We start from the raw sequence: 12,596 nt of genomic DNA, 5'->3' as shown, positions 1-12,596 counted from the left end.
ATACAAGATTCCGCTAAGAGAAAGCTGTGTGTTTGTCCTTTATTCTGAAGAGTCTGTAAGTGATCTGCTACAAAAAGGTATCTGCAACCTCCCCTCAACCTCTTTACTACTACTTCTTTCAAGTTTTTCATTAAAGCATTGAAAAATACTAAAGTGACTGGCACCCATATTTGTTCTCACTTCCCATTATGTCCATGGACTCAGCCCTGGGGTGAATGTAAGCCTGCTCCTGGTATCTGGAGGTGTCTCTTTGTTCCCAGTATACTCAGGGGGTCGCTACACTTGGTTATTAAAAGTATTTTTAATTGGCCTAATTTGTCACTATTGAGAATAATATTGAAGTATTAATTACCTCATTCACAGTGGTATTAATGAGATCAATTGATTTAGCATCATCATTAGCCTGAGAATAATAGTTGAAAGGGCGAGTAAGATTGCTACCAAAGCCCTTAAATGACAAATTCCAAATCTGTTATATAGGATATCTCTCCACTGGAAAATCCCGATGGTTTGGCTCTCTTGTATAGATCGAAATCAAGTTTAAATAGAATGGGAAGGGAATGGCAGCGTCTGCCGGGTTCATATCTCCCCCCGTTCCGGAAGCGTCTGACATCACTTCCGGAACACGGACATTAATTTGGATGCTAGTGCGTGTGCGCTGAATCCAAAAGGCATACATACATATATTCCCTAACAGGATATATGTGAACTCCTTCTACATCTCCCCTCTGTGGTCAATCAATTACTTAAACAAGGTATCTGTATGAAACATTCAGAAGCTTACTGCTTTTGCGATTCACTCTGATCCATTTATACCTGGTAGGTCCATTTTAGTTTCAATCTGCGTTATATTCATAAATATCCATTGATCGTAAAGCATTCTTGCTAAATTTAAGTGTACATCTGTATACCTATATCATGTTAGATGCAACAGTCTCATTTAAAAACTTTATGTAATTATTCCTATCTTGTTGTTTCCTTTATTATTTTTCTCTAGTTATCAGTTCATACAGCACTCTAGAACCCCCTGAAGAAGCTCATTTGAAGTAAAACATGTAGAGCGGTAGTGTCTGTATTTGTATATGAAATGAATTTGAAATGCAACAAGGAATTTTTTATGATAATAATTTTATTGTTTATTAATAAAACTGTTGGCGCTATATAAATCCTGTATAATAATAATAATAATAATAATAATAATAATAATAATATTTTTAGAATACAAAACAATTTTTCATTTTTCTGACACCTTTAAAGTCCTGCAGTTTTCCTTTTCCTTTTTCCATGTTTTGGCAAATAAACTTTGTATGTTTGTTCTGCCCCCCAAAAAAAGTTCCTCCTATTCCTATCTATTTTTTTCTACACCACATGTGGTTCAGTGCACTGTACACTTCTGGTCCATTCCCAGCAATGGTAAAATGCTGAGAATGGAACCAGGTGCCAAGAGGAACATCTCAAGTGGCAGCTGTTTGTTGAAGAAGGAGCAAATCAGATGAAGCAGCCAAAAAGATGGATGCAGCAGGGGACAGCAAACGACAGCACTGAATTGTTACTATTTAAAAAAAGGCAATCAGAGAGGTGAATCTGCTATTAAGTGCAAGTATGCTGTATAGTATATATTTACATATTATAGAAGGAGTTACAAACCTATAGTTGCACTTTCAGAGAAATTACACTGAAAGGAAGCCTTGTACTGCTTTGGAATTTGCATGTAGCATTCTAATTTCTGGAAATCGTAAGTCTGCCCATATGGTCTAGGCTAGGGAAAGAAAACAGGGACAACAATCATTGGTGTACAGTTTTCATAGTAACAGGATATGATGGAAATAGGAAAATATTATTTCTACAAGGTTTAAATAATACATAATAGGAAAATAGAGCTGTGCTAAATCATCCACCTAATAAAAAAGGAAGGTAACAAACAACAAAAAACGTTATAATCCTCAGTAAACATTAACACTAATCATGTGGAGAAAGGTAAAAAAGTGAGTGTCACTTTGCAAAGTCCTCTCGTGATGCTAGTGATTCACAACACGACATGGAAAATCCCTCCACCACATAGAATACACACTTACCAGATAGGAAGCGTTATAATGCTTGTGGCTTAATACCCAGCCCGGGCCTTTGTTTGTTAAATACATACATATAGCCAATGTTATTTTGTTTTAGGAAAGGATAGGAAGGTGTAAAACTCCTGTACTTTCATTTTTAACTGACTGTGTGATTGGGGAGATTTACCTTAATATGCTATCCTGAACATGAAACAGAATTGAGATAAAAGGGAAGGAAATTATGGTATTAGAAAGTTGCCACTCAAACAGATGTCCCTATTGAAAGTTTTTTCCCTAACTTTGTGCTAAAGTCATGCAATGTGTACTCTAGGAGGATCACAATAAAAATTGTGCCACTTATCCCTACCTCATAACAGCTCACCATTTTGATTGCTTCTTCATAGTGGGTCAAAATGGACAGGCATCCTAGATAATAATTCACTGGTGGGAAAAGATATGCCCAGCTCACCAGAGCCACTTCTTATGCCATAATCACACAAGGAGAAAAGGTGAAGGGGTAGTAGAGGGAGAAGGAGGTGGTGGAGGTAGAACACATCATAGTAGCAATGCTTGGCACCTACTACCTCCATGTGGCTGCACCTCCACCTATCCTTTTAAGCTTGTTCATCATTTTTGTTTTTTGGACAGTACTTATTTAGGGAAAGGCAGGCAACCTATGGCCATAGAATCCTATGTAAATTTTTTGCTGCTTTCTGCTCCTGCCCCTGGCTGTAAAGTTTCCCCTTTCCATTTGCTGCTGTCTGCCCTTCCCCCTGCTTTGTGAAAAGGCTGGCAGCCTAAGTTGGTAAGTTTTCTCCTTGCAGCTATACATCCAGTGCCCTGACTATAATGAAATACATTTTAAAAAATACAACTGCCTGCCAAGTGCTTGGGAGGAGAATGATCATGCTAGCAAAGCAGAGAAATTGCAGACTTTCCTGGCCTCTGCTGTATGCAGCCCAATCACTGCACCAATACCAAAAATACAGATAAAAAAAAGTCTACATACTATGAAAATAAAAATATTAAAAACAATAAGTAAAAAGAAATAAGAGAACATAAATGGTGGCTTTGAATCTACCACTCTGGGGCAGCCCAGACCTAGAAATGTCCACTAGGGAGAGGGGTTTTCCACAATGTGAGAGGTATTGGGTGAAGTGCAGTTTAGACAGACAGACCTGGAGTAGTTATTGTGTAGCTTTTTTTGCAGCACTAGATAGCAGCTGCTGCCCACTGTCACTGTGACATCCCAGTGCTCCTTCAGTGTAGGACACAGAGGGCGGGCTTGGGCCCAGGCTTAGGCTGTTAGTGCAGCCCCTAGGTACAAGTAAAAACGGGGAGGCAGGGCACTGGCAGCAGGTCTGGACTCTGGAAGAGGAAGTTTGGTTCTCTTCATCTGACTGTTAGAGGCAAAGCAAGCATGTGGTTGGTTGTTAGGGATGCCAGAGGGTCTTAGCAACCAACCACTAGAGCTGGCAATGGCAGCATCAGATGAGAGGTGGCACTTTAGAGTTGGTGCGATGTAAGATGGATGGACCGTTTGACCCATGCATCTCCTGGCACCACCCCTGGCTACACTGTCTGAAGTGTTTGTACAGACATTTTATGTCCATAACAGACATTTAGCTGTGAAAATCACAGATTTTTACAAATTGTCTGTGAATCATTGTAGGGTTTGCAACCCTGCTTGGAATGGAGTGCTTAAATAATTCTTCTAGATCCAGTTGTAGCCAGTTTCAAGTGTACAGGTGGGAATAAAAAATTGCAGTATTTTGGGACTACTACTTCTTCCAGTCAATCCACCTGAAAAAAAAAAGTTTTTTTTTTTTTTTTTTTTTTTAACTGATATCAATATTTTGAATGTAGATTGGGAAGCTGCTGCTGTATGCAATTTCTAAAACAAAAATATGATGCTAAAGTACATTGTTACAGAGAATGTCCTCTATAACCATTATGGTTCGAAAATGCAGTACAGGTTTCTAACATTACTTACACTTGATTTTTTGAGAGATTTGATTCTCTCCTTTTTTTTTTTATAACAGACTTTGATTGGAATTGCTGCTAAATTATGGTTTAGTGAATTTCAAACAAGATTTGGCAAAATCCCTGCAAATGGAACTCAGGCAGATTTGCCTATTTTTAGCCAAGTAGCTTTGGAGCCAGAACTGTGCTTGCACTATCAGATGGGAGGCCAGTCAGTACTTCCTGAGACATTGCATAGGGGAGGGATTGCTGCTGGGAAATTGTTGCTAGCTAGTGTAAAGGAACATTGCAAGTGAACAGGAAACCATTGCAAGAAGACATTTCAAATACTTGGTTCTTTTGTGTTTTACCTGCTTTGTTTTAGGCTGGTGACAGTGTCTTTTTAAGCTATTACCCAGACTGAGGAAGAATGCAGGTTTCAGTTAAAGAAAAATATGAGAGATAAAATAGACATAATTTTACAACATCTCGCCTTGTCTTTTATTACAGGTTTAATCTGGAACCTGGTTACGATTTTCTGCACATCTATGATGGACCAGACTCACTGAGTGCACTAGTAGGAAGTTTTTTTGGCTCCCAACTTCCTGATCGGATAGAAAGCAGCAGCAACAGCCTGTTTATTGCTTTTCGCAGTGATGCCTCTGTTAGCAGCGGAGGCTTTGTCATTGACTACACAGGTATTATCTTTCATTTTGCTGCATATTTTACATACCGTCTTCTTGTCATTTGAAAAATCATTCAATTCTCCTGCCATCTTCTTGTCTTTGCAATAACCAGTAACAGAACATTAACCAATAAGTAATTATTAATGGAAAGTACATTTTAGTAGCTCATTAACTAGCTTAGGTATTTCTTCTTTATGGTAGTCCCATTTATACTAATAAAGGGTAATTTATGTACTTGCAAATAGGGATGGGCCGAACAGACCCCTGTTCGGCTCGCACCAGAACTTTTGAACTTTTGAAAGTTCAGACCCGAATAACGAATCCCATTAAAGTCAATGGGACCCGAATGTCAAAAATCAAAAGTTCCCATTTTGAAGGCTTATATGCAAGTAATGTTTGTTTTTAAGGTGAAAACCTAAAAATGAAAAATTCCTTCCAATATAGTGCCAGGGGGGTCCCCTTAGTCTACATGTAAAGTGGCAGCTCTGTACCATGTCTAGAATCTGCTGAAGAAATAATTGCATTTATAAAGCCAAAAAAATGAGATTTTTCCTGCAAGCTGCCTTTATTTTGCTCAGCAACAGCTGGGGAGCCAGTGAGTATGATGAGGCCACAATGTAGTGCACTGGGAACAAGAATAGAGATTTTTTGGATACATTCTGGTGTCACTTTGACTTTGTATAGAAGTAATGGGTTTGTAAAAATTGGTCTTTGGGTGTCAGTGGCGCCTTCCCACCATAACCCTAACATCATAATACTAACATCATAAAACATCATAATACTGCTTTCGGCCTCTGGAGGAAGAACGTCTACCAGAGCATTGCTGTACTCTTGATGAAAGCAAGAATTGGCCTTGCTGTAAAAAATTGCAATGATATTCACCTGTCAAACAGGTGCAGAAAAATTACTCTTTGGGTGTCGGTGGCACCTTCCCACCGTAACCCTATAGAGGTGCTCTTGAAGAAGGCAAAAAATTGCAATGATATGCATATGGTTGGTGTTATTGCCACGTTTGATGTGCCTGAGACACAGTTTGCAGATAGCAACAGTGCGATCTGCTGCAGATGTGCTGAAAAAGGCCCAGACAGCTGAGTTTTGGGGAGTGGGCCGGGAGATAACAGCTGCAGAATGTGATGGAATAGGTGGCTGCTCTTTACTCTTTCTTGATGTCGGCCTCCTTGGTGTTGTGCTGCCTCACCTTCAGTTTCCTCCTCTGCTCTATCTGGCACAGAAGTCACATCAGTGACCTCATCATCATCATCTCCATCTCCTCCATCTTCATCATTACCACTGGAGACAACTTGACAATACGCTGCGGCTGGGGGAACATGAATGCCAATTTGTCTACCAGTGTTCCTCCCTCTCTCTAGGCTCATGTTCCTGTCATCCTCAACCTCAGAAAAAACATCTGAATCCAGTAATGGCTGGGCATTATCAAGGAGCAAGTGGCTGATGCTGTGGTCAAATCAACTCAGCTGACTCCTCAATGGCTGATGAGCTATGGCAGGAATAGATGTGGACAAGGAGGCAGGTTTACCCACTCTGGCAACTGCAAGGGACTGCACACTTGTCTCCGCTTGCGTGACAGAAGATGAGGAGGATGAGGAAGGTTTAGTAAGCCAGTCCACCACCTCCTCTGCATGATGTGGCTGGATAGCATGGGCAAACTCACTAAACAGAGGAAATGATGCCCTGACCACCACATCCACCTTTTCTTGTGGACACATTTGTTGCTGGTCCCCTTACAGTGCCAAGGGAACGTCTGCCTCTCCTTGTTGTCCTCCCAGACATTATTGGGAGGGAGGGGGCGGTGCTTATAAGCAAATGTAAAGAAGACGTTGAAATCTGTATGTAGATGCACTTTAATCAATGTAAATAGGTGTTTAGTGCACTTTAATTTAAGTACTCACACTACACAGATACACTCCATGGATACACTATGATATACTACAATATAATGCGCCGAACGTACAGTGACGCACAGAACTATATGACGTTAAACTGGCAAGACCACACAAAACTATATGGCATTAAACTGGTAGTAACGCATACAAAACTATATGGCGTTAAACTGGCAGTAATGCACACAGAAGTAAATGGCATTAAACTGACAGTAACGCACACAGAACTATATGGCGTTAAACTGGCAGTAACACACACAGAACTATATGGCGTTAAACTGGCAGTAACGCACACAAAACTTTATGGCGTTAAACTGGCAGTAATGCACACAGAAGTAAATGGCATTAAATTGTCAGTAATGCACACAGAACTATATGGCGTTAAACTGGCAGTAACACACACAGAACTATATGGTGTTAAACTGGCAGTAATGCACACAGAACTATATGGCGTTAAACTGGCAGTAACGCACACAAAACTATATGGCGTTAAACTGGCAGTAATGCACAAAACTATATGATGTTAAACTGGCAGTAACACACACAGGACTGTATGGCGTTAAACTGGCAGTAACGCACATAAAACTATATGGCGTTAAACTGGAAGTAACGCACACAGAAGTAAATGGCGTTAAACTAGCAGTAACGCAATCAAATACATGGTGTTCAACTGTCACTACACTGATGCTATCTGAACTGTCCCTACTCTAGCTTTGCACTAATGTAAAGATTACTGACGTGGGGGTTATTTACGAAAGGCAAATCCACTTTGCACTACAAGTGCAAACTACAAGTGCAAAATGCACTTGAAATTGCACTGAAAGTGCACTTGGAAGTGCAGTTGCTGTAGATCGGAGGGAGACATGCAAGGAAAATAAAAAAACAGCATTTTAGTTTGCACATGATTGGATGATAAAATCAGCAGAGCTTCCGTTCATTTCAGATCTACCCCTCAGATTTACAGCGACTTCACTCCCAAGTGCACTTTCAGTGCAATTTCAAGTGCACTTTGCACTTGTAGTGCAAAGTGGATTTGCCTTTCGTAAATAACCCCCATGGTCTCACAACACTACACTGAAACTATCTGAGCTGTCCCTACTCTAGCTGCACACTATGCAAAGCTGAATAATGGTCCTCCTCACTACACTCACACTATCCCTAGAATGACACTAAACTAACATCCTACACTGACAATTGAAGTAAAATAGCACAGTATAGCACGCTAACTGACTAATGAACAGAGCCCTGAACAGAGCACTGAACAGAGCCCTGTTCTCTCTCCACGCCGAAATCACACTAAAAATGCACACAAAGTTTGAGAGCAGGATATAAAATTTTCCAACGTATAGTCCCGACGTACGTGTTTTACGACACCGCGTTCAGAATGATCGGATTTTCCGACAACTTTGTGTGACCGTGTGTATGCAAGACAAGTTTGAGCCAACATCCGTCGGAAAAAATCCTAGGATTTTGTTGTCGGAATGTCCGAACAAAGTCCGACCGTGTGTACGGGGCATAACAGTGGATAGACAATTCACCTGTGCCAGAATATTGTATTTTTTTCAAAAAAGGACATTGGGTGGGAGGAAGATGACAAAGCCACCATTTAGCATATATGATCTGGTTTATCAGGAAGCAGAGGAAATTTGCACAGTGTATAGTCATCTTAAACCTTGGGCAAGGCAGGGCTTAATAGAAGATGCTTAGTAAAAAGTAAATGTGATACTAAATATATGATTTAAAAAGAAAATAACAAACATGTCATAACTACATGCTCTGTGCAATAGTTCTGCACAGAGCAGTCTCGATCCTCCTCTTCTTGGGTCTCCTGCCGGTGCTCCTGGCTCCTATTCCCTGCTGAATGCAAGCCACTTACTATGTGGGCACTCATGCATGCTCGCTCCCAAAACCCACTCTGTGCGTCCATAAGTCCATGTCTGTCCCCCTGCTCCCTACTCATTGGCTGTGATTGACAGCAGTTGGAGCCAATTGTCTCTGAGCCAATGAAGAGGCAGAGGGCTGGGAGAGCAGCTCTCTCATGCACATCGCTGGATCAAGATTGGGCTCAGGTAAGTATTAGAGGGGGCTAGGGGGGAGCTGAATACTTTTTACCTTCATGCAAAGTGTGTTGAAACCCACAAGTAGTGCCTTTTCAATTGTATGTAAATACGCCGGATGCTTCCTCCAGCACACAGTCTGCAAAGCTGCTAGAGCTGTGGGAAAAAAAGGGGCAGTGGAGTCCTAAGTTGGTGATATCCATTCCTGTACTGATGTCAGTCTCCAGAGAAAGCTCCATCCACTACTCGGGAAGGAAGGACTGAGCAGCAGGGTTAGCGGTCATATGACCGCAGATAAAGAGGGGAAGAAAAATTACATTATGTTAGCAATTGTCATGAATCATATAAATCAGGCTGTAAAGCTGGGATTGATGGATGATTTGGGCCCTTCACCATATGTTGCCTTTCCAATTACCTTTTATACCACCAAGTTGATGATTACTCGAACAACTTTTTCTGTTGCTCACACACTGCTCAGTCTGCCCCATAGTCTCCTCATACAAATATATACTGATATATATATATATATATATATATATATATATATATATATATATATATATATATATATATATATATATATATATACATATATATACAGTATCTCACAAAAGTGAGTACACCCCTCACATTTTTGTAAATATTTTATTGTATCTTTTAATGTGACAACACTGAAGAAATGACACTTTGTTACAATGTAAAGTAGTGAGTATACAGCTTATATAATAGTGTCAATTTGCTGTCCCCTCAAAATAACTCAACACACAGCCATTAATGTCTAAACCGCTGGCTACAAAAGTGAGTACACCCCTAAGTGAAAACGTCCAAATTGGGGCCAGTTAGCCATTTTCCCTCCCCGGTGTCTTGTGACTCAATAGTGTTACAAGGTCTCAGGTGTGAATGGGGAGCAGGTGTGTTACATTTGGTGTTATTGTTCTCACTCTCTCATACTGGTCACTGAGAGTTCAACATGGCACCTCATGGCAAAGAACTCTCTGAGGATTGTTGCTGTACATAAAGATGGCAAACAGTTTGCTGAAGACAAGCAGACTAAGGCTATGGATTATTGGAACCATGTCCTGTGGTCTGATGAGACCAAGCTAAACTTATTTGGTTCAGATGGTGTCAAGCGTGTGTCTTGCCTACAGTCAATCGTGGTAGTGGGAGTGTCATAGTCTGGGGCTGCATGTGTACTACCGGCACTGGGAGCTACAGTTCATTGAGGGAACCATGAATGCAAACATGTACTGTAACATACTGAAGCAGAGCATGATCCCCTCTCTTCAAAGACGGGGCCGCAGGGCAGTATTCCAACATGATAATGACCCCAAACACACCTCCAAGATGACCACTGCCTTGCTAAAGAAGCTGAGGGTAAAGGTGATGGACTGGCCAAGCATGTCTCCAGACCTAAACCCTATTAGGAATCTGTGGGTCATCCTCAAACGGAAGGTGGAGGAGCGCAAGGTCTCCAACATCCACCAGCTCCGTGATGCCGTCATGGAGGAGTGGAAGAGGACTCCAGTGGCAACTTGTGAAGCTCTGGGGAACTCCATGCCCAAGAGGGTTAAAGCAGTGCTGGAAAATAATGGTGGCCACACAAAATATTGACACTTTGGGCCCAATTTGGACATTTTCACTTAGGGGTGTACTCACTTTTGTTGCCAGTGGTATAGACATTAATTGCTGTGTGTTGTGTTATTTTGAGGGAACAACAAATTTACACTGTTATACAAGGTGTACACTCACTACTTTATATTGTAGCAAAGTGTCATTTCTTCAGTGTTGTCACATGAAAAGATATATAAGAGATGTAGATCTAGGCTACAGTGACTGGATGTAGAGTGTTATATATTTTATATAACAAAATATTAACAACAATATGAGGGGTGTACTCACTTTTGTGAGATACTGTATATACTGCATATATATATGCAGTATATACAGTATATATATATATATATATATATATATATATATATATATATATATATAAGCCTTATAAATATTCCCCTCCACAGCTAGATCCCCCCTCATAACATTATAAAAAATTACTGTTCCCAATATAGTAAAGCTGTGGCAATAGTCTTTCATCCTTTGTTTGTTTTTCATATGTCAGTAGTTATTCATATTCAGGGCACATATACATAAGTGCGAAATTTACTGGTGTTTAGTATGCTCGTCATGCATCTCAGAAACTTTCTGATATAGACAGCTGTTTCTGAAGAATCACAATGTCATCAGTCCTTTCTTCAGAACCAGTATCTAATTTACTAAATATTGATAGCCTTTTTGACACATGCAGATGGCAGTTTTCCTTTTGAAGGGTATAGGTGGCACATTTCCTTTTTAGAATTTACAGCATTAATAAAAAGTTGGGAGACTGGTATAAGGAAATATTACAGCAAAGGGCACCCAGAAGCAGATAAAGGTGTGTTACAGGTTAATCTGTGATTTTAATAAATGTACAGACAGAGCTGTTCTTATCCACAAAGGAATATCATTAATTACTCCTGAGATTAGGCTAGTTTATTGTTTCATAACATTAGAGAAGTTATAACTTCATTTGTAGAGAACAGAACAGAAAGGTTAATGGTATCTTCAATATTTCACCTAATAGCTTTTATCATCTTTAAATAGGTATGATGAATGTTTCATTTTGGTTATAAAATGTGACTTCTGTTCTCCAGCTCCAGATATTAGTTTAATTGAAAGGAGAGAAATTTGGCCCAGAAAAGGACGCACCTTAATGACTAATAATCCAAAGTCCGCATAGCATAAAATTTGCCTTTGAAACCTTAATATCCTCTCTTTATCAAAAAGTAGTAAAACAGTGCCTATATATAGGGTGAATTAAGACAGATGATTAGGCACATATTTCCAAATGCTAATCAAGGTGTTATCTGCAATAAAGGAACATTGTATGGCGCGGAGGATCAAGAGGTTGGAGGATCAACCAGATCAGTACCACAGAGGAAGCAAGTAGAAAAAAGTTATTTTGCTGGCTTTTGAGTTTACAAGTTGCAGTTGGTGCAAAAGTTTAGCAGTGACTGCAGAGTTTGCTGTGCTGTCGTCTATGGGCTAAAGATAGATTCTTACTCTGTGGTCAGGTGTCCAGTCCTCCTGATGTTACACTGCTCCATTAACATGCAGGGTCTCTGGACTAACTGTCCTCTCTGTCTCTGTGCTACAATGATGTACAAATTAATAATTGTGTAGCAGTCTGGATCTAATGAGGACATGCAGACATAATGTTTTTACCACTTGCCGACCAGCTCACACACATTTACGGCGGCAGGTTGGCTCATTCCCGTGAATCGCCGTACCTGTACATCGGCTCCTTTGAAAGCCATAGCAGGTGCGCGTGCCCACTGCATGGCGGGGGACCCGATGCGCGTGGGCATTGGCCGTGATGTCTGCTGACCACCCGCAATCACAGGCACGAGAGCCAGAATGGGGATCTGTGTATGTAAACATACAAATCCCTGTTCTAACAGGGGAAGAAAGACAGATCTGCTGTTCCTAGTAATTCCTCCTCCAGTCAGTCCCATCCCCCCACAGTTAGAAACACTCATGAGGGAACACGTTTAACCCCTTGATCGCCCCCTAGTGTTAACCCCTTTCCTGCCAGTGACATTTATACAGTAATCAGTGGCTATTTTTAGCTCTGATCGCTGTATAAATGTCAATGGTCCCAGAAAAGTGTCAAAAGTGTCCGATCTGTCCGCCGCAATGTCGCAGTCCCACTAAAAATCGCTGATTGCCGCCATTACTAGTAAAAAAAATAAACATAATAAAAATGGCATAAATCTATCCCCTATTTTGTAGACACTATAACTTTTACGCAAACCAATCAATATGCGCTTATTGCAATTTTTTTACCAAAAATATGTAAAAGAATACATATTGGCCTAAACAGATGAAGAAATTTGTTTTTTT

General features: G+C 40.4%; 1 protein-coding gene across 3 annotated transcripts in view; it reads left to right on the top strand.

The window, feature by feature from the left end:
• The window catches only part of CSMD2 (CUB and Sushi multiple domains 2), a 1,533,565-nt gene that overhangs the window by 1,279,244 nt on the left and 241,725 nt on the right, over positions 1 to 12,596 (top strand). For all 3 annotated transcript variants that reach the window (XM_073615428.1, XM_073615429.1, XM_073615430.1), the window contains one exon: positions 4,524 to 4,711. In XM_073615428.1, the coding sequence (XP_073471529.1) occupies positions 4,524 to 4,711 (188 nt within the window). The remainder of the gene's footprint in view (positions 1 to 4,523; positions 4,712 to 12,596) is intronic.

The sequence above is a fragment of the Aquarana catesbeiana genome, linkage group LG02 (assembly GCF_042186555.1).
Source record: "Aquarana catesbeiana isolate 2022-GZ linkage group LG02, ASM4218655v1, whole genome shotgun sequence".
Classification (NCBI taxonomy): Eukaryota; Metazoa; Chordata; class Amphibia; order Anura; family Ranidae; genus Aquarana; species Aquarana catesbeiana.
This window is presented reverse-complemented; position numbering and strand designations above follow the sequence as displayed.